The sequence below is a fragment of the Rattus norvegicus genome, chromosome 8, assembly GCF_021556685.1.
Source record: "Rattus norvegicus strain SHRSP/BbbUtx chromosome 8, alternate assembly SHRSP_T2T, whole genome shotgun sequence".
NCBI classification, from domain to species: domain Eukaryota; kingdom Metazoa; phylum Chordata; class Mammalia; order Rodentia; family Muridae; genus Rattus; species Rattus norvegicus.
Genome location: NC_141541.1, coordinates 68095919 through 68118664, shown reverse-complemented (window position 1 = coordinate 68118664; position 22746 = coordinate 68095919). Strand labels below are relative to the sequence as shown.

The 22746-nt window shown below is 47.9% G+C and overlaps 1 protein-coding gene across 3 annotated transcripts in view; it reads left to right on the top strand.

The window, feature by feature from the left end:
- Positions 1 to 11887, top strand: part of Thsd4 (thrombospondin type 1 domain containing 4) — a 627039-nt gene extending 615152 nt beyond the window's left edge. For all 3 annotated transcript variants that reach the window (XM_087562028.1, NM_001429247.1, NM_001429249.1), the window contains 2 exon segments: positions 1502 to 1646; positions 6503 to 11887. In XM_087562028.1, coding sequence (XP_087418154.1) covers positions 1502 to 1646; positions 6503 to 6645 — 288 coding nt within the window. In that variant the 3' untranslated portion in view covers positions 6646 to 11887.
- Positions 11888 to 22746: the final 10859 nt, after the last annotated feature.

Sequence of the window (22746 nt, the reverse complement as noted above, 5' to 3'; positions counted from 1 at the left end):
TTAAGTGGGTCACAAACACACACACGAAACAGACATGAAAATAGGAGGGGGACTTGCTGAGAGGAAGGGGGTCAGTGGGGGTGGGAAGGGCTGAGTAAAGGTGGTAAGGGATGAAAATAGCTAAAATCCAAATGCATGCAGCCGCATGGATGGCACTGCCAAAGAATAGCACATTTTCAAAACAATAAGGAGACAGTCAAGACCATCCTTGGCTACATTGGGGAGCTTGAGGCTAGCCTGGGCTATATGAGACCCTGGCTCCAAAAAAATGAATAATTTTTGTTTTAAATTTTTTAATTAATTTAAAATTTTTTTAATTAATAAAAATTAAGTAACAGTGAGATGGCCCAGCACATAAAGACACCTAACTGTGGGAAGACCTGAGTTCCATCTCCGGGATCCACATTGGAAGGAGAGAACCAACTCCCACAAGTTATTCTCTGACCTCCACACCTACCCCATGGAACCCACAAACACACATAATAAATGTAATCAAGAAAATTAATTATTGTAGCTGTGGTAGCCCACACCTTTACTCCCTGCACCCAGGAGGCAGGCTGATCTCCGTGAGTTCCAGGCCAGCTTGGTCTACAGAGTGAACTCCGGACCAAGTCAGGGCTACGCAGTGAGACCCTGTCTCAAAGAAAATTTGTTTAAATTCTTAAACATCAAAAATAAACAAGTATAAGGTAATGGAAGGGAGACCTGTGGGTTTAAATTAAGAATTATAACCAAAAGTATAACTGAGATAGAGATCCTAGTTGTTGTTCTTGTTGTTATTATTATTATTATTTCATGTTTATTTTTATCTTATGTGTATGGGTGTTTTGCCTCCATATATGGCTGAGTACCTCCTGTGTGCAGTGCCCTTGAAGCACAGAGGAGAGGGCACCTCTCCTGAGGCTGGAGTTTCAGACAGTTGTAAGCCACCATGTGGGGACCAGGAGTTGATCCCATGTCCTCTGGAAGAACAGCAGTGCTCTTAACCTCTGAGCCATCTCTCCAGCCCCTGTTTTGTTTAGCTTTTTAAAAATAATACTTTGTATTTATCATTTGGAAATGCCCTGCACTTATACACTCCATTCCATGTCTACTCATGTCTATGTTCCTCCAACCTGACCCTGATTTTAAAAAAGAAAACTTTTTAAATATGAAAGATTTACCGAATTTTTAAAAATGAGATGAGAAACAGTAAATATATAGATTTGAAGATAATAAGGTACAGCAATGGTACACTTTTAAGGTTCCTTCTTTTTGGAGCCTTAAAATATTATGGGAGGTGTGGTGGAGACTAGAATTCACTCAAAACAGTTCAAGGAGTGGGTGTGGGCGTGGGGCAGACAGGACAAGGTAGCTGACCCGCTAGCTGTCCTGTGAAAGTGTGGTTTAGTGCTCGCTTTCCCTTTAAGGAGTTGTTTGAATTTCCCTGGATTCTCCTCCCTGGTGCAGGGACCTAACAGGCTGCTGAGAAGTCTGACATTTTCTCTCTTTTGCCCCACAGTGTTCCAAGAGCTGTCAGGGCGGATTCCGGGTGCGGGAAGTTCGGTGTCTCTCAGACGACATGACCCCGGGTAGCCTCTGCGACCCCCAGTTGAAGCCAGAAGAGAGAGAATCTTGTAACCCTCAGGACTGTGTCCCTGAAGTTGGTGAGTTTGGGTTTCTACCTGACAAAAAAGAGAAATGAGCCTCCTCTCCATCTGTCAAGTTATCCAGGGTGAAAATGGTTGAGTTGGTTCTCTGTGACCTGCATTGCCACAGCGGTGTGTGTCTTGGGGTAGGGGGACAATAGGGGGTTAAGGGTACTTTGATGTTATAATTTCATAGTTTAAGACTACAACGCACTGGGGTGTGCTCCGAGTCTCTTAATGTGAGCTACTGATGTGGACCTTTTTAACTTTAGCTCTGAGAGTCATTTAAAGGCACATAGACAGTTATTAAGGTTTATTTATATATTCAGTTTTGTTAACCTTGTAATTTCCTTTTCTTCCCCTTTATTGGATTTTATGTCTGAAGTGAAGTAGTTTTTCCTCCCTCGAAAAGACACCATAGCTAAGTCTAGAAGAGCAAACCAGAGTGGTTTTTAAAGAAAATCAGACTGGGGCCGAGTGCCGGAAAGCTTGCCTGCCATTCACAAAGCCCTGGGTTTGATCCTAGCGGCACACAAACCAGGCCTGGTGGTGAGTGCCACAAGCCTGGCACTCCAGAGCTGAGACAGGAGAATCAGAAGACCGAGATCAGCACCTCCCAGTACCCAGCTCAAGGCCAGCCAGGGGTACATAAAAGCTGTTTCAGAACAAAACCCTCTCACATCTTATTAGTGAGAAACCTTTGACAAGCGTGGGCTGGCTGACAGTGGGCCTCAAGAATACACAAACTGGTTATGACGGCCACGCTTTACTCCGAAATCTATACAATCAATTCCAAGGATCTGGCCGTTTTAGCCATCTTTAATTGCCCATGTCTGTGTGTGCCTGAGACAACTTACTTTTTCAGTGTTGCGTTTTAATGCAACCTTTTCAAAAGCAAGGCAAGGAGCAATTGATGATCCAAATTCAAATCACTTCAGCTGTGTGGTGTTGCCAAGACAAATAAGTAAATAGCTGATGTGCGTGACCCAGACATGGGAATTCTATCGATATTTACTTTTGAGGCCTCCCGCCTACAGAGTCCTTTATACTGATTGTAGCATTTTTTTTCCTAAGATGTGTTACAAGTTTTTTCTTGCATCTCTTCTCCTTTACCCTCCCCCTCCTTTTCCTTTATTCATTTGAGTTAGTGCTGAAAGACCCCCAGACTTGGGGAGACTCTCGCTCCAGTCACGGGTTGAGGTACCCCCAGGAAACACGAGAAGCCGGTCTTGATGTAATCAACAAAAGGCAGTTTTATTTACGAGATCTCGGGCTGACACGTATCTCACACAGGAGATTGAGTCAAGCCCCGAGCCTCTCTAGGCAGGAGCTTATATAGGGAAAACCAGGGGTTTCGTGTGAATACACATAATTGGCTAATACAAAGGGTGCACAGTTACTTTTGGCACGGAGTTACATCAACAAAGCATACGTGTAATCTAGCATCTCAGCAATGTGGGCAGGGCAACTCATCTCACTGCAGCAGGGGGATGACCCATCCTCAGGGAGTGAAGGAAGGGGAGGGGGTGGCTCCAGATGGCCAGTGTCCTTGGGAGTTGATAGTCGGGCCAGTGAGCCCTATCTCAAATTCTCTCAGGCATGTCTGGACTTTGTTCATGACTAACTTTTAGAAATTTTAACCCTTCAGTGCCTGTCACCGCGCTGTGCTTGGCTGAGTCGGGTGGCTAGCGGCAAACTTCAGAGATCCACCTGTCGCACCCTCCCAGCCCTGGGATTACAGCACACACTACATGCACAGTGCTTCCGTGTAAGGCCTGAGACTCAAACCCAGGTCCTCGCACTTACATGGTGGCATCTTCTCAGCACTGACACGATGTCAGTCAAGATCCACTCAGGATCTTTTAAATGGGATATATCGAATATGAATCAGATATACCAAACTGTTTATATCAAATAACAGCACAGAAAATCCAGAGAAATCTTGAGGATAAGAGTATTGGGGGACTTATTCTGCCACAGACAAAGGCATGCGGCCGGCTCAGGGAGAGGTGAGCAGGTAAAAGCAGACAACAGGACGTCCTCAAATAAACCAAAGAAGCTTGGTCTGTGGTGGAGTTCGCATAGGAGTCTAGGGAAAGGGTGAGCTGTTCAATGATAATCAAACAGTTCATCTATGCTTACATAGATGGAAAGACAGAGAATCCCTGCCTCTCAATACACACACACGCATATACACACACACACAAGTACACACACACATACACACACACACACACACACACACACACACACATAAGCACACACACATAAGCACACAGGCACATATGCTCACACACACTCCCCAGTTCCTGGAGAATTAAGGAAATAAATGTAATCAGAAATTTTAAACTTTAAGAAAGGACTTTGAGGAGGGAAATGTTTTACCTTAGAATAAGGAAGAATTTCTTAAAGGAAAACCCCAGAGTGGTCACAAGGGAAAATACTACGATACCAATAAATTAAAACGTCAAGTGACCAGTTATCACGTGACATCATAAAAGAAGTGCCAAGAGGAGCTACAAGCTTAGAGGAGAAGCTAGCAACATGGCAACCAGTAAGGACAGGGATCTGTGGTGAGAGCTTGTTAAGTTCACAGGCAAAAGGAGAGCTGCCCCCAGCAAAGGGAGCCTGAGGGGCAAACACTGATACAATGTGTTCACCTCACACAGGAAGTTTAGCGTTCACTAGACAGACACAAATACGGCCCACGGTGGAAGACAGTTCTGCTACACCTCAGCTAGCCGAGGGCTTGCCCAGCATGCACAGTGCCCCGGGAATGCTCTCCAGCATGGCATAAACCACACATGGTGGTACACACCTAGAACCATCCCCAGCCCTGGAGACGGAGGCAGGAGGATTAGAACTTCTCATCCTCCAGGATCAAGGCCAGCTGAGGCTACGTGAGATCCTGTCTTCTTCCCACTGCCCTGCCATTCCCCAACCCCCAAAATAGAATGCCACTGTTCTGCCAAGAGAAATACAAATAGCCTCACATAGTTTAGAGGGCAGCCATCACATCTAATAAGGCTGTATGTGTCTTAAAACTCAAAAAGAACACTTAAAAATTCGCTCAAAAGACTGCTGTTTCTTTTTTTTTGTTTGTTTGTTTTTAAGATTTATTTATTTTATTTATATGAACACTGTAGTTCTCTTCAGACACTTGAGAAGAGAGCATCCCATTACAGATGGTTGTGAGCCACCATGTGGTTGCTGGGATTTGAACTCAGGACCTCTGGAAGAGCAGTCAGTGCTCTTAACCACTGAGCCATCTCTCCAGCCCAAGACTGCTGTTTCTAACAGGAAAAAAAAATGGAAACCAAGTCTACCAATGGAAAATGCATCCGTTATATATTTACATGGCTGTCCTCCCCAGTGATATAGACAAATTCATAAATTCAATTTCAAAAAGTGGCCAAGAGTTATTTTCTGAAGTTTAGGTGTCACCGTGGTTAAAGAGAGATGGGAGATGGAGAAGTGGCCTAGTGGTTACGAGCACTGGCTGCTCTCCCGAAGGACCTTCCCATCAACCACACAGCTCACAGCCGTCTGTAATGGGCTCTGATGCCCTCTTCTGGCATGCAGGTGTGCATGCTGATAGAGCACTCATACATAAAATTTAAATAAATCTTTTAAAAACTAAACCACATACAGGAGCCGGGGAGATGGCTCGGTGGGTAAAGTGTTTGTTCCACACACTCAAGGATCTGAATTTGGATCCATGGCACCCTTATAAAAGCTGGGTGACCCCAGCGGTGGGAAGGGGAGACAGGAGGCTCTCTGAGTTTGCTGACTAACCTGACTAGCCAATCTGTGAGGTCCTGGTTCAGTGACCAGAAAACTAGGTGGAGGAGGAAGGATGCATGAATACCAAGGAGCTACACATGGTATCAGTGGTGGCTGGGGAGGAGCCACTTTCTTCCGTGGTGGAGCCAATGTAAGGTACCCATACTCAGGTAAATTACCTCACACGCTTGCCCATGTAGGCAGCACCAGCTAAACTTACTGTAACAGGAGTTAAAAATCGGCACGCCATCTTCTCCTGGCCTCTTTGTGAGAAGAAGCCCTCATAGCTGGTTCGTCATCCCTGTCCAGTGTCTTCAGCATGACCATCCTGGGTCTCGCTATGCTACCCTGGCTGACCTTGAACTCCCGAACTTCACATTTCAGCCTCTCAAGTGCTGGGATCACAGGCTGCCCACAATCCCTGGGCATTCTTGAACATATATTCTCTCCCTCTCTCCCTTCCTTCCCTGACCCCCGTCTCTGTCTCTCTCCCCCAATCCCTACCTCCCTTTCTGCACCTCCCTTTCTGCACCTCCCTCTCTGCACCTCCCTCTCTGCACCTCCCTCTCTGCACCTCCCTCTCTGCACATGTGTGTGCATGTTTGTGGAGGCCAAGTGTCATTGGCTATCTTCCTCAACTGCTCTTCAACTTATTTCTCAAATGTCTCTGTTTCCTTTATCATTCTTTGTCAAGCCCAAATACATATTTAATGTTTGGGGTCATTTTTACACCCCTCATTACCCTCTCTCGACCCCTTCCTTCTACTGAGCCCTAACAAGGCCCCTCCCTCCTGACATCTCTGACATCCAACGTTGGTCTCTATATGCATTCCTACAGACTCATAAAGACACACATAGACACAAACATACATACATACATACATACATACATACATACATACATACATACAAACAAATACACATATCCCCACATACATCCATACACACACACACACACACACACACACACACACACACACACACACACGAGGAGGACCCAAGGGAAGTGCTGTGTCTCCTACCCTTTCTCTTCATGCTGGTCCTGGCTGTCTCTTGGGCTCAGGAGTCTCTTCTGTTCTCTTCCACCGTAGATGAAAACTGCAAGGACAAGTACTACAACTGCAATGTGGTGGTCCAGGCGCGCCTCTGTGTCTACAACTACTACAAGACTGCCTGCTGCGCCTCTTGCACCCGAGTGGCCAACAGACACACAGGCTTTCTGGGGAGCCGATAACACTCCTGCCCTCCTGGGGTTACAAGCAGTGCTGGCTGGTTGCTGCTCCGCCGGGGACCCCACGCTCACCCTCATAAAGCGTACCACATGGTACCCAGGATGTTACAAAGCCATGGCTGGCCCTTTGAGCATTGCCCTATCCTGATGATGCCCTTCTCTGGGGCCTGGCGCTTGCTGATGGTGCCTTCTGAAAATCAAGCATACAGCTCTCATCCCAACTCCAGGCCTGCTGTCGACCAAGCGCAGCCTCCTTCCTGGTGTTACTGGCCTGCCCAAAATTAGAACCCCTTTGGAAAGTCAAGAGAGGGCCTCACCCCACCTTACAGCACCAAGAAACCTTGCTGAGACCTGTGTGTGTCCCTGTTACCCCAGCTCAGCCGTTATCTGTTGCCATTCTTAAGGAGACTAGACAGCTCCCTGCCCCAGAACAGAGGTGTCTCGGCACAGAGTGCCTTCTTGTTGAGCAGGTACACACCTTCTCAGACATTAGCTTGCTGGAGGCTGCAGCACCCCAGAACGGGAGGCAGGGGGTGAATATGGGCTCCCACTTTACTGGCAAGGAGACTGGGGCTCTACTCAGGTAACTGAGCTGCCGTTTAGGGGCCAGGCCTACCCCAGATGGTTGAGCACAGCCCTCACCCCCATAGCACCTCCGGTGACCCTGGGCTCTGTCCAGAGCCTACAGTCTGAAGGATGAATGGGGCTTCCTCTCTGACCAGGAGGCTGAGAAGTTTCCCCAAGTGCTTTCTCAAATGATCACTTAGTTCTTCCAAGATGTCTGCACCCATGTCCCCCTTCCCTCAGCTTTAACTCCTGCTAACAGGACTCTGGTGTTCACTAAGTTCCATTTTCAACAGAACTGTCCCTCGAAATGAGATAGCCACAGAGAGAGCTGCTCAGTTGTCAGGGATTCTCTGGGCCACTCTGGAGCTGGAGCAAACTCGCAACTCCCACAGGCCCTTGTTCCACTGTCTCTCCTGGGTTCTTCATGGTGCCACCTAGTGGGAAGCTAAGCCAGTTATCCCAACACCATCATATTACATTAGAAAGGGTCTTGTTTGAGCCCCGAGGACTGACAGAAGTTTCTATCTAGTGGTCTCACATCTCTCCCCTCCACTGTGGCTCTTACTTCCCACAAGCCTTGACCATCAAGATCAATTTTAACGCTGCAGGTCTGGGAGAAGGAGCTAGGAAGCCCTCTGTGTCTCTGCTGAGGAACTTTTGACCAACTATAATTCCAGATGCCCCAGGCCTGCGGGAACTCAGTGTTTATTGAAAGGCAAACCATCTTGGGGTGCCAGGTGGGGGGAGACAATTAAGAGAAATATTTTTTTCTTAAAAACTGTAAACTTACAGAAATGACCTTATTTCGGGTTCTGGGCATGCTCCCTTAAAGAGAGTGCATACCCTTAGCATTGTGACTGCTCACAGTGTCAGGATTCCAGTGGCCTTGGCCTTCTGTGAATATCCTCCCAGCATCCTCCCATCATTTGTCTCTTCATGGGGAGCCTGGCATTGCATCCATTAACAAGCAGCCCCACCTCTCCTGTGGGGCAGGAGGTATAGCCCAGCAGAGACTGCACTTGGCCTGCTAGGCACAGAGAGAAGTTCCCTTCCTGTCCCTCTCACTGCATGCTTCTGCTTGTCCCACGCAGTTTCCCCTCTACACAGCCATTCTCAGATCTTGCTGGACGAGGCAGACATTTGAAGGATTCCTTGGAAGATGTTTGTGCACATGCCCGATGGTAAGGCATGCCCGATCTGTGGGTAAAATGGAGGCTGGCATTAGCCCCAGGGAAGGAAAGTGTTCTAGTAACCAGAGTCACCCAACAGTGGGCGGTCATGAGGCCTGAAGGACTTCTCTCCGGAGAATGAGCGCTCTGCTCCTTCCGGTTCACAAATCCTCAGGGCTGGGCTGGGTTGGTGATGGCTTTGTCTGTCTTGTGTCTCAGAAGTCACCTCAACAATGATCGTCCTGTAGTGGGGTAGGTCAGAGAGAATGGTCTTCTGGCAAACAAAACAAAACAAGCAAACAAACAGAACCCAAACAACAAAACTAGAAAACGCCTCACCTGAGTTTGGTTTGGTTTGTTTTTTGTTTTTTTTTGTTTTTTGTTTTTTGGTTTTTTTTTTGTTTTTTCAGGAAAATGAGTTGTTCCCAGGAGTTCAGTTCCTTTTAGAAGGTTACAGATTTTAGAATGGGGTCAATTTACCAGCTTGTTTAGAAGGCCAACCTTGCAAAGGTCCTGGTTCCTCCTTCCATGCCCTGCACAGTCTCCTCCTTACTCGATGTGGGCAGTGAGGCCTTGGACTCCCCAGTGATCACCAGGGACAGATGTCTGTGCCTGCAGATGGTTCTTTATCCGCCACCTCCTTCTCAGGCCTCTCCAATTCCCTTCGTTGGCTGTGATGTGGAACTAAAATTTATATTTCAATATTGATTTTACTCCGCTGTGCCAGATGGCCACATCCTGAGCTCTGGATGAAAAATTTTAGATAGATTAAAGCTACTATGTAGCCTTTCTCAACAAAAGTCAACAGAGTCCCAAATGAAAAGTGTGTGCTGTCTTGCTCTCACTGGAAAAAAACCTTGCTCCAGGCCTCTGTTGAGTCTCTATTTTCCTTTGCCTCAGGGCTGGCTGGGAATATGCTCTCTGGCCGCTAGAGGGAGCTGTTCCCTGCTGGTAGCCTTGCTCGGACTATCGAGGAGCCAGGGGAGCTTGTCAGCCCAGGATTTCTGTTTCACCTTCTCTCTGTGCTTTTAGCATGCACCCATCTATTTGTTCTCTACACGTTTATACACAACATTCTCTTTTTAAAAGGTAGCTTTCTATAGGGCCAAGAAACGGGAGATGCTAGGTGAATTTGTTGTGTGGTATGGAGAAATCTAGATATTGCTAATGCCTGCCCAGAAAGCCTCCTCGTTTTACTAATAGCTGTCTTAGCTTTGACACTATAGAGTTTTCCTATATAAATAGAAGGAATAAAATAAAACAGGATGACATCACGACAGGATGGATGATCTGTCAGCCCTGCAGGTGGAGGCCAGATTCTTGCCAGAAAAAAACATTTTGCTTGTAGCTTAGATATCCTAGAAGAAAATTGGCTGATGCCCTGAGCTTGGAGAGCCAATAGCTAGAGTAAGAAGGATCTGAAAAGATGTTTTTAAAATCCCGAAGAGAAGGTCAGTTCTGTGGGAGGTGGCGAAAGCCCTACCTTTGGATTAAAAGAATAATTATATAGTTGAAAGGTGATAGAAAGGGAAGAATTTCAGCTAAGCTCAGAGTGAGTCAAAGCGTGGAAGGAGCATTAGAATATAAAGGACCCCTGGACTAACGAGTTAGCTCAGTCAGCAAAGCGCTGAAGAACCCAGTTCGAGTCTCAGAACCCAGATGCAAAAAGCTGGGTGTGGCGGTACTCACTTGTCATCCCAGCACTGGGGAGGCAGAGACAGGAGGATGCCTGGGGCTCACTAGCTGACCAGCCCAGCCTACTTGGCAACTTCCAGGCCAGCAAGAAAAAAATATGGTGGATCTCAAAAATAAACATGGTGGATGGCACCTGTGTGTATAAGCCATTCCACAAGCCACCAAGGCCACAGAGAAAGCATGAGTGAGTTGAGCTGGTGTCTCAGTAGGAGGACTATTGCTCACATGTAATGTTCAGATGGGGTTTCCCAATCCTGATAAAGAGGGCAGCCTGTTGGAGACAGAGGCGAGGGACCTCTGAGGTAGGATATCTTCAGAAGAGACACCATGAGAGCCTCTCAGGAGTCGGAGGGAGAAAGCGCAGCAGAACAGGTTGCTCTTACAGAATAACAAACTTTCCGCAAGCCAGAACCACTACGGTGCAGGGATGCTGGAGATAGTAACTCATCATAGAAGTGGCAGCTGAGACAGGATGGCAGTGTGTCGGAATGTGGAACAGCTCTGAGTGACTCATCTACATCGTTCCTAACTCCCACTACCTTGTCGCCACTTGAAACCCATTAGCACCCCTTCCTGTTAGCCGTGTGTGCCCTTGTATCGCTGGCAACCTGGGCAGAGCCATCTCCATGAATCTGCTCCACAGAGGGGCAAACTGACATGGGGCTAACCGCCTGCCTTGACTAGCCTGGGCTATTTACCTCCAATCTCTTTTGTAAGAACACCTTGCCTTCCTGAGGGACCCCTTGCTGACAAAGAGTAGCCACTCCCTACCCCAAACTGTCCTTTATACTCTGAATCCTTGTTCTGTTGTTGCACTCCGTGCTGTGCAAAGTGGCCCCAAGAATATAGAAACTCCCAGCCTCATCAGATGATCAGCCCTGGCCTCAGTGAGATGAAAATCCCTTCTGTTACACCCACTAACTCCCACCTTCCTGGGCTGCCCAGCCCCACACCATCTGCCCGACATAAGGATATACTTTGTTATAACTTATTACTTTGTTCTCTGTAAATACAAGATGTTTATAGGAAATTGTATTCTGAGCTATAACTGCAGAGTGAACTGCAACACCAGAATAGCTCTGTTGTTTAGAATACGTTCGTTGTAAAGGGACCTAATAGGTATTTATTTACATATGCCATCCACATTCACAGAAAACGGTTTGATTGGCCGAGCCAGCTTCCTGGTACCTGCTGCACCACAGTGTCTTAGTCTACGCCAATCCGTACAGTTTATATAGTGATTGGCCAAACTTTTGGGGGATTAAAATCAAATATAACTAACTCTGCTTTTGACATATTCAGGGACTCTTCCCCCTGGTATTGTGCCTGACTAAGCCTGCCACCTTTCTGTATTAAATACATTTCCTCATATGATATGCCTTCTCCTCACACCCAAACACTGTGGGAGAACGGAAGGTGACTGGTCTTTCTTGTCCCTCTCAGTGTGGCCTGCCGTTAGCTTCACCTGCCTCATGGCTCTGGTCAGAGCTTCTGAGATCTTGGGCTGAGGGGGCTGGGCGAGGCTTGGAGACAGGACACAGCAGGTTCTTAGCTCTGATGCTAACCCCAGGGCTCCTGTTGGGGACTATGGGGGCCAGGGCCTCGAGGCTGATCTGTGAACTGAAGAACCAGGATTGAGAAACCCCTGAGGACACCACCAGTTCTGTGTCTCCTCTGCAGGCTTAAGTTATTGTGGAAGGGGGAGGCAAGTAGACGGGTGAATTGTATGAGCAATTATGGGCTGATTTCCAGCACTATTTTGTGTACAACTAATTTATTTTTATTGTAAAAATACAATAAACTGGTTAAAAGATCTGCTGAGTTAACTGTCTGTGCTCTTGCTTGTCCTTGTCACTCTTCTATTGCTGTGAAGAGCCTTGATGACCACGGTAACTCTTACATAAAGGAAAGCACTTAAGTGAGAACTGGCTTACAGTTTCAGAGGCTTAGTTCATTATCACCATGGTGGGGAGCATGGTGCTAGAGCACTCCATGAGAGCTACATCCTGATCTGCAGACAGACAGACAGACAGACAGACAGAGACAGACAGACAGAGTCTGAGCCTGTCATGCTCTTTTAAAACCTCAAAGCCCACCCCACAGTGACTCATTTCCTTCACTAAGGCAAACCTACTCCAACAAGGTCACTCTTCCTAGTCCTTCTCAAATAGGGTCACTTACCCTGGTGACTAACCATTCAAAGGTATGAGTGTCTGTGGGAGCCATTCTTATTCAAACCACATTACTGTACTCACAGCTTGTGTGAAAGTTTCCCAGAGAGGTGAACAAGTGGCTTCTGGTGCTGAGCATGTCAAATGCTGCTGGTAGCTGTAGTCTGCCCACTCTGAAAGGATAAGAACCCAGGTCAGTGGGTGGCAGCCTGCTGTGATTTCCCTTCTCCTCGCCCTTCCTCCCTCTCGCCCTCCCCCTGCCCCTCTCCCGCTCTGATTCAGTAAGCCACCTCTACTCCCGTGCCCCATGTCGTATGTAGAGGCCAAAATTGGTTTTTGACATGTGGGCATGGTGATCTAGGCTTCGAGTCTCAGCGCTTAGGTGGAGGTAGGACAGTTTGGAGTTCAGGGTCATCGTGGGCATATAGGCAGTTGAAGGCCACTTTCACACAGTGGGGCACAAGGGATTGAGTTTATTTGAGCTGAATGCCAACACCTTCATCCTCTCACCCTGACCACAGAACTCCTGGCTGCCTCCTGTATCTGAGCCCAGATGCTCTTGTCTTTGCCCAAGGTTCCCCTGGCCTTAACACCTGTCCTTGCCCAAGACCCAACACCATCATTCTTGCCAGCACCGGAACAGGAACCCATGTGTGTGCTAGAGCTGATGTGTAATTAGGTGCGAGCCCCAGAACAGCTTGTTTCAGACGGTTGTTTCCGACCTCCAGGTTGGAAAGCCAGGGTTGTCAGTGGTGCCGCTCGGTTCTGTTTTGAAGCTGTGGGGTTTGTGTTTGTTGTTTGGGCTAGCCATTTCCTTTCCATTCGTTATGTGAATACATTTTATCACAGTAAGCAAACATTATATTATTAACTCAGCCAAGGAGGCCAGTGAAACAAACCATCATTGGCCTCTAACATCTGAGAGTCCCTGGAGTACGAAGCAGCTGGAGGCATCTGTGATTCAAATGACCAGACCTCGATTGTCCATCCAGGAATGGCTGAGCAACAGCTAGGGCCTGGGGCACAAGCCAGTCATCTGCCCAGACCTCTCCAGGATCACGCCAGGCGCCCCCATGGGTTCCCTCCATGGGTTGCTACAGCCTGAATATGGAAACCTGTGAGATCTTTCCACTCTTTTTTTTAAGGTGGGCAATTATTAATGATGTGAACTTGCCTCTTAAACTGTGTCCATGTGTCCCACAAATTTGGGTATGTTGTCTTTTCATTATCACTCAATTCTAAAGTTTTTAATGTTAGGACACCTATTCAGGCTGCGACTGCACGCACCATGGGGAAGCAGCAGGCATTTCTGGGTCCAGAAGGTTCCCTGGCCCTCAGGCCCAGCAGCCCCTTCTTCCAGGGCACCAAGTCCTCCCCAGGTGCTCTCAATCTGCGGCCTCCCCTCTGCACCTGCTGCAGCACCTCACAGCTTTCTGACTACACTCCGGCTGTCAGCCTTCTCGTCAGCCTTCTCCCTCCCTCCTGTGCTGTCCCAAACTTCAGCCAGCCTTGCCAGAAGACATTTCAGACCAGGCTGCGTTTCCCTATCCCATTGGCTTTTATTCTTTTCCAAACAGAAGGTTCCTCACCACGCCTTGCTACAGACATCTGTGTGCTGACAGAGCCTCAGATGAATGGTGAATTTTCCAGGTTTAATCTAGCAGTTTCTGAGTCTGGATTCAGTAAGTGTCCTTCCTGCTCTTTGCTCCCCAAGTCCTAGTAAATGATCCTTCAGGTAGTGACATCTGGAAGGTAGAAAAACTAAGATTTAGACACACACACACACATACACACACACACACACAAATACCTCCAGCCATTTTGACAGGTCATCTCGATTCTGTGGGAACACAAAAATCTTTTTTAGACAATATTATAATAAGAGAGGATTGCCTAATCCTGTAGAAACTCGATGCCCCGGGGAAGGGGGTGCTGGTGGGTTGAGGTGGGGGTGGGTGGGGGAGTACCCTCTCATAAGCAAAGGAGAAGAGGAATGGGGTGTGAAGAAGTCGGGGCTGGGGGGCCTCAAAGGAGGGCAATGTTTGGAATGTAAATAAATAAAACAATTTAATTTTTAAAATACTATAATGTTTGATGCCAATGTGTAAGTCTTTGATTTGGCTCAATAAATCCAAATCCCTTCATCTACATTCAGCACCCATCTTCTGGCAGCAAATGACACAACACGTGAGTCTTGGTGTCAGATCTGATGTTAAGGTATGATGACATCACCTCTAGGGGAAATCTTTGCGCTTTGGTGGAGAAAACCAAACTGGAGACACTGGATACTTTGCCAGGGTTCATCACTAAGAGTTTAAACCTTTGCCTGAAGTGTCGACTTGTATATTGATGAAGGGTTTTACAGTTTCAAATTTCAGTAAATAATGATAGAATTCAGTCTGTGGGTGCAAAGCTATCGGGACAATGCTACCATCTTGTGGTTATTCTGGGTGTTGCAGGCAAGTCGAATTACGTGAAGTGTGTGCAGTCAGCTGCCTGTTCGATTGACCCAGGGTAAGAAGGAAAGGTCTCTGACTTGAACCATAGACAAGGGGCGGAGACTTCGGCCCTCTTTCCTAAGCGGCACTGTCCCCTCCCGACAGGAGGGGGCGCGATTGCTCAGACACGCAGATTCCAGCTGAAGAAATGCTAACCCATTCTTCCTGTTAGCCAAAACCGCCACGTGGCCAGAACCGGTCGTGGGAGTGATGGAAGCAGAGGGGGAAAAGCATAAAGTCGAATGTGTATGATCAAATTAAATCGTCAACCACATTAACCGTGTAGCTTGTTCATAAGTGTAGACACATTTTACAGTGACTTTTTATGATATAAAATGTCAGTCACACGTTGTGGTTAGCAAGTCAAGTGTGTGCAGAAAAGAGCATTAATTAAGCCATGGCTGCACAATCTAAGCAACATGTCTAAGAACCAGATATCCCCTTGTTTCATCTCTGTCTTACTAAGGTCTCCTAGAAACGTGGGGCCTGGTTCACAGAAAATAAAACTAAATGGCATTTCATAAAATAAAAATAAAATAAAATTTCAGTCACAAGCAAAATTATAGATAACAGACAGCGAGACCCATACCCATCAAGTTTAAATATTGATGGCTCAGCCACCCTTTTCTTTTATTCTGTTTGGGCATGCACAGGCTTGAGCCCCGAATCTGTGCACACTATGCAAGGGCCTCTACCTCTGGGATACACCCAGTCCTCATTAATTTAGTTATTTTTAAAGACAAGTTTTTTTTTTTTAAGTCTTCTGGCTGGTGAGGTGGCTCAGCTGGTAAAGGTGTTTGCTACCAAACCTGACTAGAGTTCAATCCCCAGGGCAGAAGAAGCGAATTGCTTTCTGAAAGTTGTCCTCCAACATGTAAACATGAAGACAGTGATAACAATAATTAATACTTTTATGTTGTTTTGTCGAAAGCTTCAGGAGCAAATCTAAGCACTGCCAGACAGGTTTCTAACAGACTCGGCTGTTTTTATCAATATAACCAGGACACACTATCACAGCAAACTACCCTAATACTTTTTCAGGGGTGTCATTGTTGCTGTTGCCATTGTTGTCTTGAGACAGAGTTTCTCTGTGTAGCCCTGGCCATCCTGGAACTCACTACATAAACCAGGCTGGCTTCAAACTCACAAAGATACACCTGCCTCTGCTTCCTGGGTGCTGGGATTAAAGGCAAGGGCAACCACACCCAGCCCTCCACCCCAAGATCTGATCCGTGACCCAGCAGTGAACTGGTTTACAATCCAGTTCAGCAGGTGTGAGGTGGGGTGGGGCGGGAGCTCCTAGATGGGTTGCTGCAGGCTACAGCTGTTCTCAGCAGAGACCGCCCTGAAACCGATGTGCTGGCCTTATAGTTTAGAGAAATTACGTCAGATTCAGCATGCCCGCTCTATGCTTAATCTGTTCCTAAGTGTTTCTTGTTAGTATTACTCCAGCGATTGTTTCTGTTTTAAATGCTTTCTTTTCACAATAAGCACGGGCTTCCGAAAGCATTGCTTTGATATCTTATGCAAATGTCTCATCTTAGAATCAAACAGTCAATCTCAGCCTAATGTAGAAGTTCCCTTTAAAAATAGACTCCCAGAAATATATTTCATCTACTGAGGAAGTAGAAAACACCAGTAAAATAACAAGACTAATGTTAAGAACTACATTAAACAGACTAATGGGTTTAAATAGATTTAATATCCATCAGCACGCCTCTGGCTTACTGTGATTTTGGTTTTGCGATATTTTGTTAACTTGCTATCTCCTCCTTCCTACTCATAATCCTTTTCAGTACCCCAGAAACCTGCCATGATGGACTGTGAATATAGCTTAGGGCAGAGGGCTGGCCCTGCATGCCCAAGGTCCCGAGTTCAATCCTTAGTACCACAAACGAGATCAGCATCAGGGAGGAGAGACAAGTGCCATAACAGGGACAAACTAGGTTTCTTCGTGTGGGGGTTTGGTGACAGGAGACCACGTCTTGGTAAACTGTGACCCTGTCCATGTAAGAAAATCTGACAGGAGACATGGACAGAGTTCTCCTGAGGAGCTGGGGATGCGGCTCCATGGTTAAGGGGCAGGCTTTGCGAGCATGAGAACCTGAGCCTGGATCCCTAAAGTCCCTGTGAATGCCAGGTAGGTGTGGCAGCCCACCTGTAACTCCAGCCTCAGAAAATGAAGATGGGATCTCCAGATCTAGATAGCTAGCCTTATTGATGAGATCTGGATTTGATTGAGAGACCCTGGCTTACAGAATACATTGAGTGAGCAGTGGAAGATATCCCGACATCAGTGTTGGGCTTCCCTGTGTGGACTTGAGTACGCATGAATGTACACATACACCACACACACACACACACACACACACACACACACACACACCATGCACATGCACACACATCTCATGCACACACACCATGCACAAGCACACACACATGCACACACATCACATGCACACACACCATGCACAAGCACACACACATACACATCACATGCACACACCATGCACAAGCACACACACATGCACACACATCACATGCACACACACCATGCGCAAGCACACACACAGGCCATGTGCAGGCAACACATGCTCTGTGTAGGGGTCAGGAGTTCCAGTCAGGTCTGGGCAGCACAGGGTGAAAGGACAGGAAAAAAAACCCATTCCTACCCAGGACCCTCCTGGAACTTCTTCCTTGTGTAGAGTTGCTTTGGGCTTGTGTGTTTTCTAGGGAACAACTCTTTCACCTCCCTTCAGGAGAGCCTCAGTTTAGAAGTTTTGACAAATGGTAAAATATAGTTAAGAAAGGGTATCAGGAAGGAGGACAGTATCAAAAGTCGCATAGGAAATGTCGCCGTGTGTCACATTAGAGCATGTCCCTCTGCACAGCTCCTCTGGGGATTTTCTATAATCCTTGCAGCTGTCATCGTGACAGTTTCCAGAACCTCAAGAATAAGTGGATGCGGGCAGTGATGTTCTGTGCCAACTCAGCACATGTCACATGTGGCCTCTCCTCACCCCCACGTGTGCATTCCTGCACGTCCACACATACACAGCTTTGGTAATTCTCCAGCCTATCCTTGAAGTTCCAGAAACATTCTCTGGGAGGTCAGCATGGACGGCAGAAAGGTTTCTGTGGAGAAATCCCTTCACTTTTCCTGTGCGTTGCTGTGGCTGGGCCTGTTGATGCATGTTAGCAGGGTATGGTGAGCAACAGTGTTAATTCCAGCACTTGGAGGCTGGAGCTCAGGCCAGACTCTATGTCAAGACCCTGTCTCAAACCAACAAGAAAAAAAAAAAAAAAAAACAAGTACAATTTTAAAAATACTTTTATACTGGTTTTCAAATTCTTCTGTACTCTCTCCCAACCCCTGCTGAGACGCTTTCCACCCCAAGATCTGATCCGTGACCCAGCAATGAACTGGTTTACAATCCAGTTCAGCAGGTGTGAGGCGGGGTGGGGCGGGAGCTGCAGGGGTGGGTTGCTGCAGGCTACAGCTGTTCTCAGCAGAGACCGCCCTGATGCCGATGTGCTGGCCTTATAGTTTAAAGAAATTATGGCGGATTCAGCATGCCCGCTCTATGCTTAATCTGTTCCTAAGTGTTTCTTGTTAGTATTACTCTGGGTAATATGATTTCCCACCCACTCCCTCTGTTTTCAAAAAAAATGAACTCGCTTTCTTCTATTCCAACTTTAGCTGTAATGCATATTTATCAGGCAATATTAAAAAAATAACGAAGTTTTTCCTTCTGATGGGAACTTCTGCCTTGATGATTCTAGAATGTTCTTCTAGTATAGGCCTGGGAGGAAGCTCAGTGAGTAAAGTGCTTACTTTGTGAGCACAGGGACCTGAGTTCAAATCCATGACAATCATAAAAGTAGGGCATAGCTGTATGTGCCTGGATTCCCAGTGTTGGGGGCAGAAGAGGGCAGATCCAGGGGACTCATTATTGATCCAGCCTAGCTGCACTGGGGTGCTTCTGTGAGGAACTATCTCAAGGGGTGAAGCAAGATACCTCTGTCCTCCTCCACCATATGCACGTGTAAACACACACATACCACATATATACATACACAGACACATACACACACACACACACACACACACACACACACACACACACACGCTGTTCTGCTAGAGAAAAGAGGAAGAAGCCCACCCTTCAGAGGGCCTGGCAGAAGGGAGGAATTGACCCAGTTATGATCACCCCAGTCACCTCACGTGAAAAGGTAAAGACCTTCCCTGCAGTTGGTGCAGGGATAGGGTTCTCGGTCTGTTCAGTCTTTAAAATGCTCAGGGGCAAAGACTTCTCCACAGACGGCCTGGGCAGCTGGGCAGGAGAAATCTGATTACTTCTAAATGTTATCTAGAGAGCAGAGTAAAGAGCCTTTGTTGAGGAACGGCTGGTGTCTGCCTGCTAGCATCTGCCTTTCTGAGTTCTGACCTGTACACCGCCCATCCTAGAAAAAGAAGCCATTGATCCAGGTAGGCCAGGCCAAGAAGCCCGGCATCCTGCGACCTTTAGTCTCCTATGAAATCAGGCTAGAAACACTGTTTATATGGCTTGAAGTGCAGGAACCAAGAGATAGTCTCCCCATCGGCAGTGGCTACTGTATGAGGGTCTGTGGCACACAGACAGCATCCACAGGTGGGTGTTTTATACAATTGTAGCAGGATTTAACGCTCTGGAAATTTCCTGTTGGTTGGGTTTGAGAAGTAAAGTTGCTGAGCTCTGTAGAACACACAGGCAACTGTATCTCTTCAAAGAGTGAGGATACCTCAGGGCGGAGTGGGGGCCTGATTGGCAGAGAGCTTACCTAGCCAAGTACTAGGTTCCATTCCCAGGACCACGTAGACCAAGTGGCTTGCCCTTGAAATACCGGCACTAAGGAGGCAGAGGCTGACCTCCGAGCAGCTGTGGCTGCCTACACAAGACCTATCAGCAACTAAACGTGAATCAGGGAGGAACTAAAGGGGCCCTTCTCTCCCACTACCAATAGATTTTGAGGGAGAGGCAGCCATTGTGTACCACTGAGGAACGCTCCAGTCCATAGTTCAAACCCATTGTTACATAGACATTTCCAGTTAAACTCACTGGGCCTCAAAACAAAACAAAAACCCCACAAAGTCAAAATGTGTTCGTTGTTTGTTTGAAGAGAGTTTGTAGAGAGGAAGAGGAGGGCATGTGATGCAGGTGGGAGTGGTCTAGGAGGTAGATAATAGAGAGAACCTTATACGTGTATGAAATTGTCAAAGAACAAAATAAAAGTTAAAAGACAACGCTCAAGGTTATCCTTGGCTGCATGGCGAGTTTGAGGCTAGCCTCGAGTATACGATACCCTGTCAGGTAATTAACCCTGGGAGAAGATGGTTCCAGGGGCCCCATGCTGTGACAGGACTAGATCTTGTAGAGCCACTTCTGGAATGCCAGCCAGTCACCAACGTCACAGGCAGCAGCCATTGTCCCAACCTGGCAGGAGCCATCTCCATTGTCAGGCAGAATTCTGGCAGGTCAAACCTCAGGCCCGTGCCCTAGCCAGACCCAGACTAGGGATTTTCCAAGCCCGGGCCCTAAGGAGGTTAGCACTGCTGCTTGTACCATTCACACCACCCGCCCAGGCCCCTGGGGAGTCAGAGGAAGTTGCTGACCCGTACCCTAGAGGAATAATTGCATTAGGAAGGTGGCCTCTGTCCCCTAGAAGAATAATTGCATTAGGAAGGTGGCCTCTGGTGGCTTTGTCAGCATTTTCGAGGCTTTGAGCTGAGTAATCCTTTGGCGTCTGCCCCAGCAGCTGGCGGTCACAGGCTGGGGGAACGCCACCCCCGCCCCCCAGGCTCAGCTAACCCCTGCACGGTACATCTCCCGTCATCTAACCACTGAGCTGCTACTGCCAGCACAGGGCTCAGTCCCGGGAGGACCTAATATGCCAAAGACCGAGGATGTCAGGAGAACACAGATTCAGGAACAGACCTGCCCTCTGATCAGATGCCAAGCTAAAGTCTAAGCCCATTTCTGGGATCTTCCATCTGGACAGAGGAGAGAAAGTACACCTGGAGTAAGCTTCAGTAAGGCACAGCCTGGGCCTGGACAAGATTTAGCAGTAGGGAACAGGCGGGTTGAGAGGAAACTGAGCAGGTTTTGAAGGACAGGCAGGGATGAAGCAGGGGAGCAGGAGGGGCTCCCCCTTACCCACTCTACTTGTTTGCTCTGCCTCCAGGGATTGACCAGAAGCAAAGCCCCATGGGGAAGGAATTGAGTCTGTCCTGTCACACACCTGTGGGGTCAAGTCTCTGAGCTCAATTCGACACGAAGCCTCCCTGAGACCCAGCTGGGGGCTACCCTAGGATTTTCTCCCTTCCTCAGTCCTTCCTCTATATTGTCAGCCCCAAATGAGGCCCAAGTCCACCCAGAAAAGAAGAAAAGGACTCCCTTTGGCACTAGCCTGCCCCTGCCTCCTCCCTCTACCCTACTAACCCTTTACAGTATGTCTGCCATCCCCCCAACCCCCAAAACATATCCACCTGCTTTAGAGATGAAGAAACAGAAGTGCACAGAGCCCAGCAAATAAAATGCCAGGCTAGGTGCTGCCAGCAACTGCCCTTCAGGCCCTAGGTCCTGTCTTCATCTGGCCCCTTCTCCTGGCCCAGGCTCACTCCGATGTCTCCCTGGAGACGCTGGGATGGATCTGCATTGATTTACATTCAGCTCCATTCCTGCCTCTTTACTGCTCCATAGCTGTGCAGCTTGAGGCAACTTAACTCCCTACTCTGGGCCTCTCTGACTCAGGCTCCCAGCTGCAAGGCTCATAGTGGTGGCTTTTCTGTAGGGTCACTGTGAGGTGTGTGACAGCGGGGGTTTGTGTGAGAAGTCTCTGAATTCTTCCCCAGAGCACTTCACTGCTGAGACTCCACCTTTGACTCCTCCTGCCCACCATAGATTCCACACCCAGAGGCCCGATAGTTCTCTCTGTACTGGTTCAGCTCAACCCTCCCCTCAGCCTGGCCCTATTCTACCCCTGCACATGATTGCACAGCACCAAAGTCCTTGGGCCCCCCTCACATTTCTATGCAGATCAGTTGGAGATGAGTGGGGTGTTGGGACATAGATCTTAGGTAAGGACAGAGACAGGTGAGAAGCTGTCACAGAAGCCATGAATGTCTGTCTTCAAAATTGCCCACAGAGTTTGGAGGACTTGCTAGGGTGACTTGGCTGCATGAAGCAGATGGCATGTCTAGAGTACAAACCTTGCTCTGATGCCCTGACTTGGCTGCTAAGTGGAGCTTCAGGCCTTGTCTGTGAAGGGTCGTGAGGGGGTTCAGGGTAGAAGTGGGGACAGACAGGACATATGAGAGGCTCCTGCCCTCAGCGGATCACCCTGCAAAGCCCCTGGGCTGACTTTCCAAATCCCTAATAGTGCTTCTCTGTCATACTGAGGGTTAACCCCACTTAGGAGGCCATGCCCCACCCTTCTGTCCTCTTAACTCCATGATCCCTCTAGATGCTCCCGGGCTCTAATGCGGGACAGAATCGTCCTCTCCCACTCTGTGAGGCAAGGCAGCTGAGGACGGGCATCCCTCCCCGCACACCAACACACTCTTTCCCATCCACTTGGGGCCTGGGGAGAGGACAGCAAAGGGCAGAGTAGCAGGGGCAAGAAAGGATGTTCCCTGTGTTGCTTCAACCTTCTTAGTACCAGGCACCAAAATACATTCTGGGAATCAACTAACTTCATTTTCCCAACCCTAACCTAAGACAGGCATCCTATCACACCGAGAGGAGAAAACTGAGGCTCAGAGAAGCTAAGTCACTTGCTTGGGGATGCATGGCCCATGACAGAGCAGAAGCATACATGGAGGTAGATCCATCCTTGCCCTAGCCTCTCTTCCTCTAGGAGCCTGGTACCAGGAGACACAGACTCCTGTTTCATGAGCTGCATCCCACCTCACTGCCCCATGGGAAAATGTCTACAGCCTGCCCAATACCTTCTGCCGGATCTGAT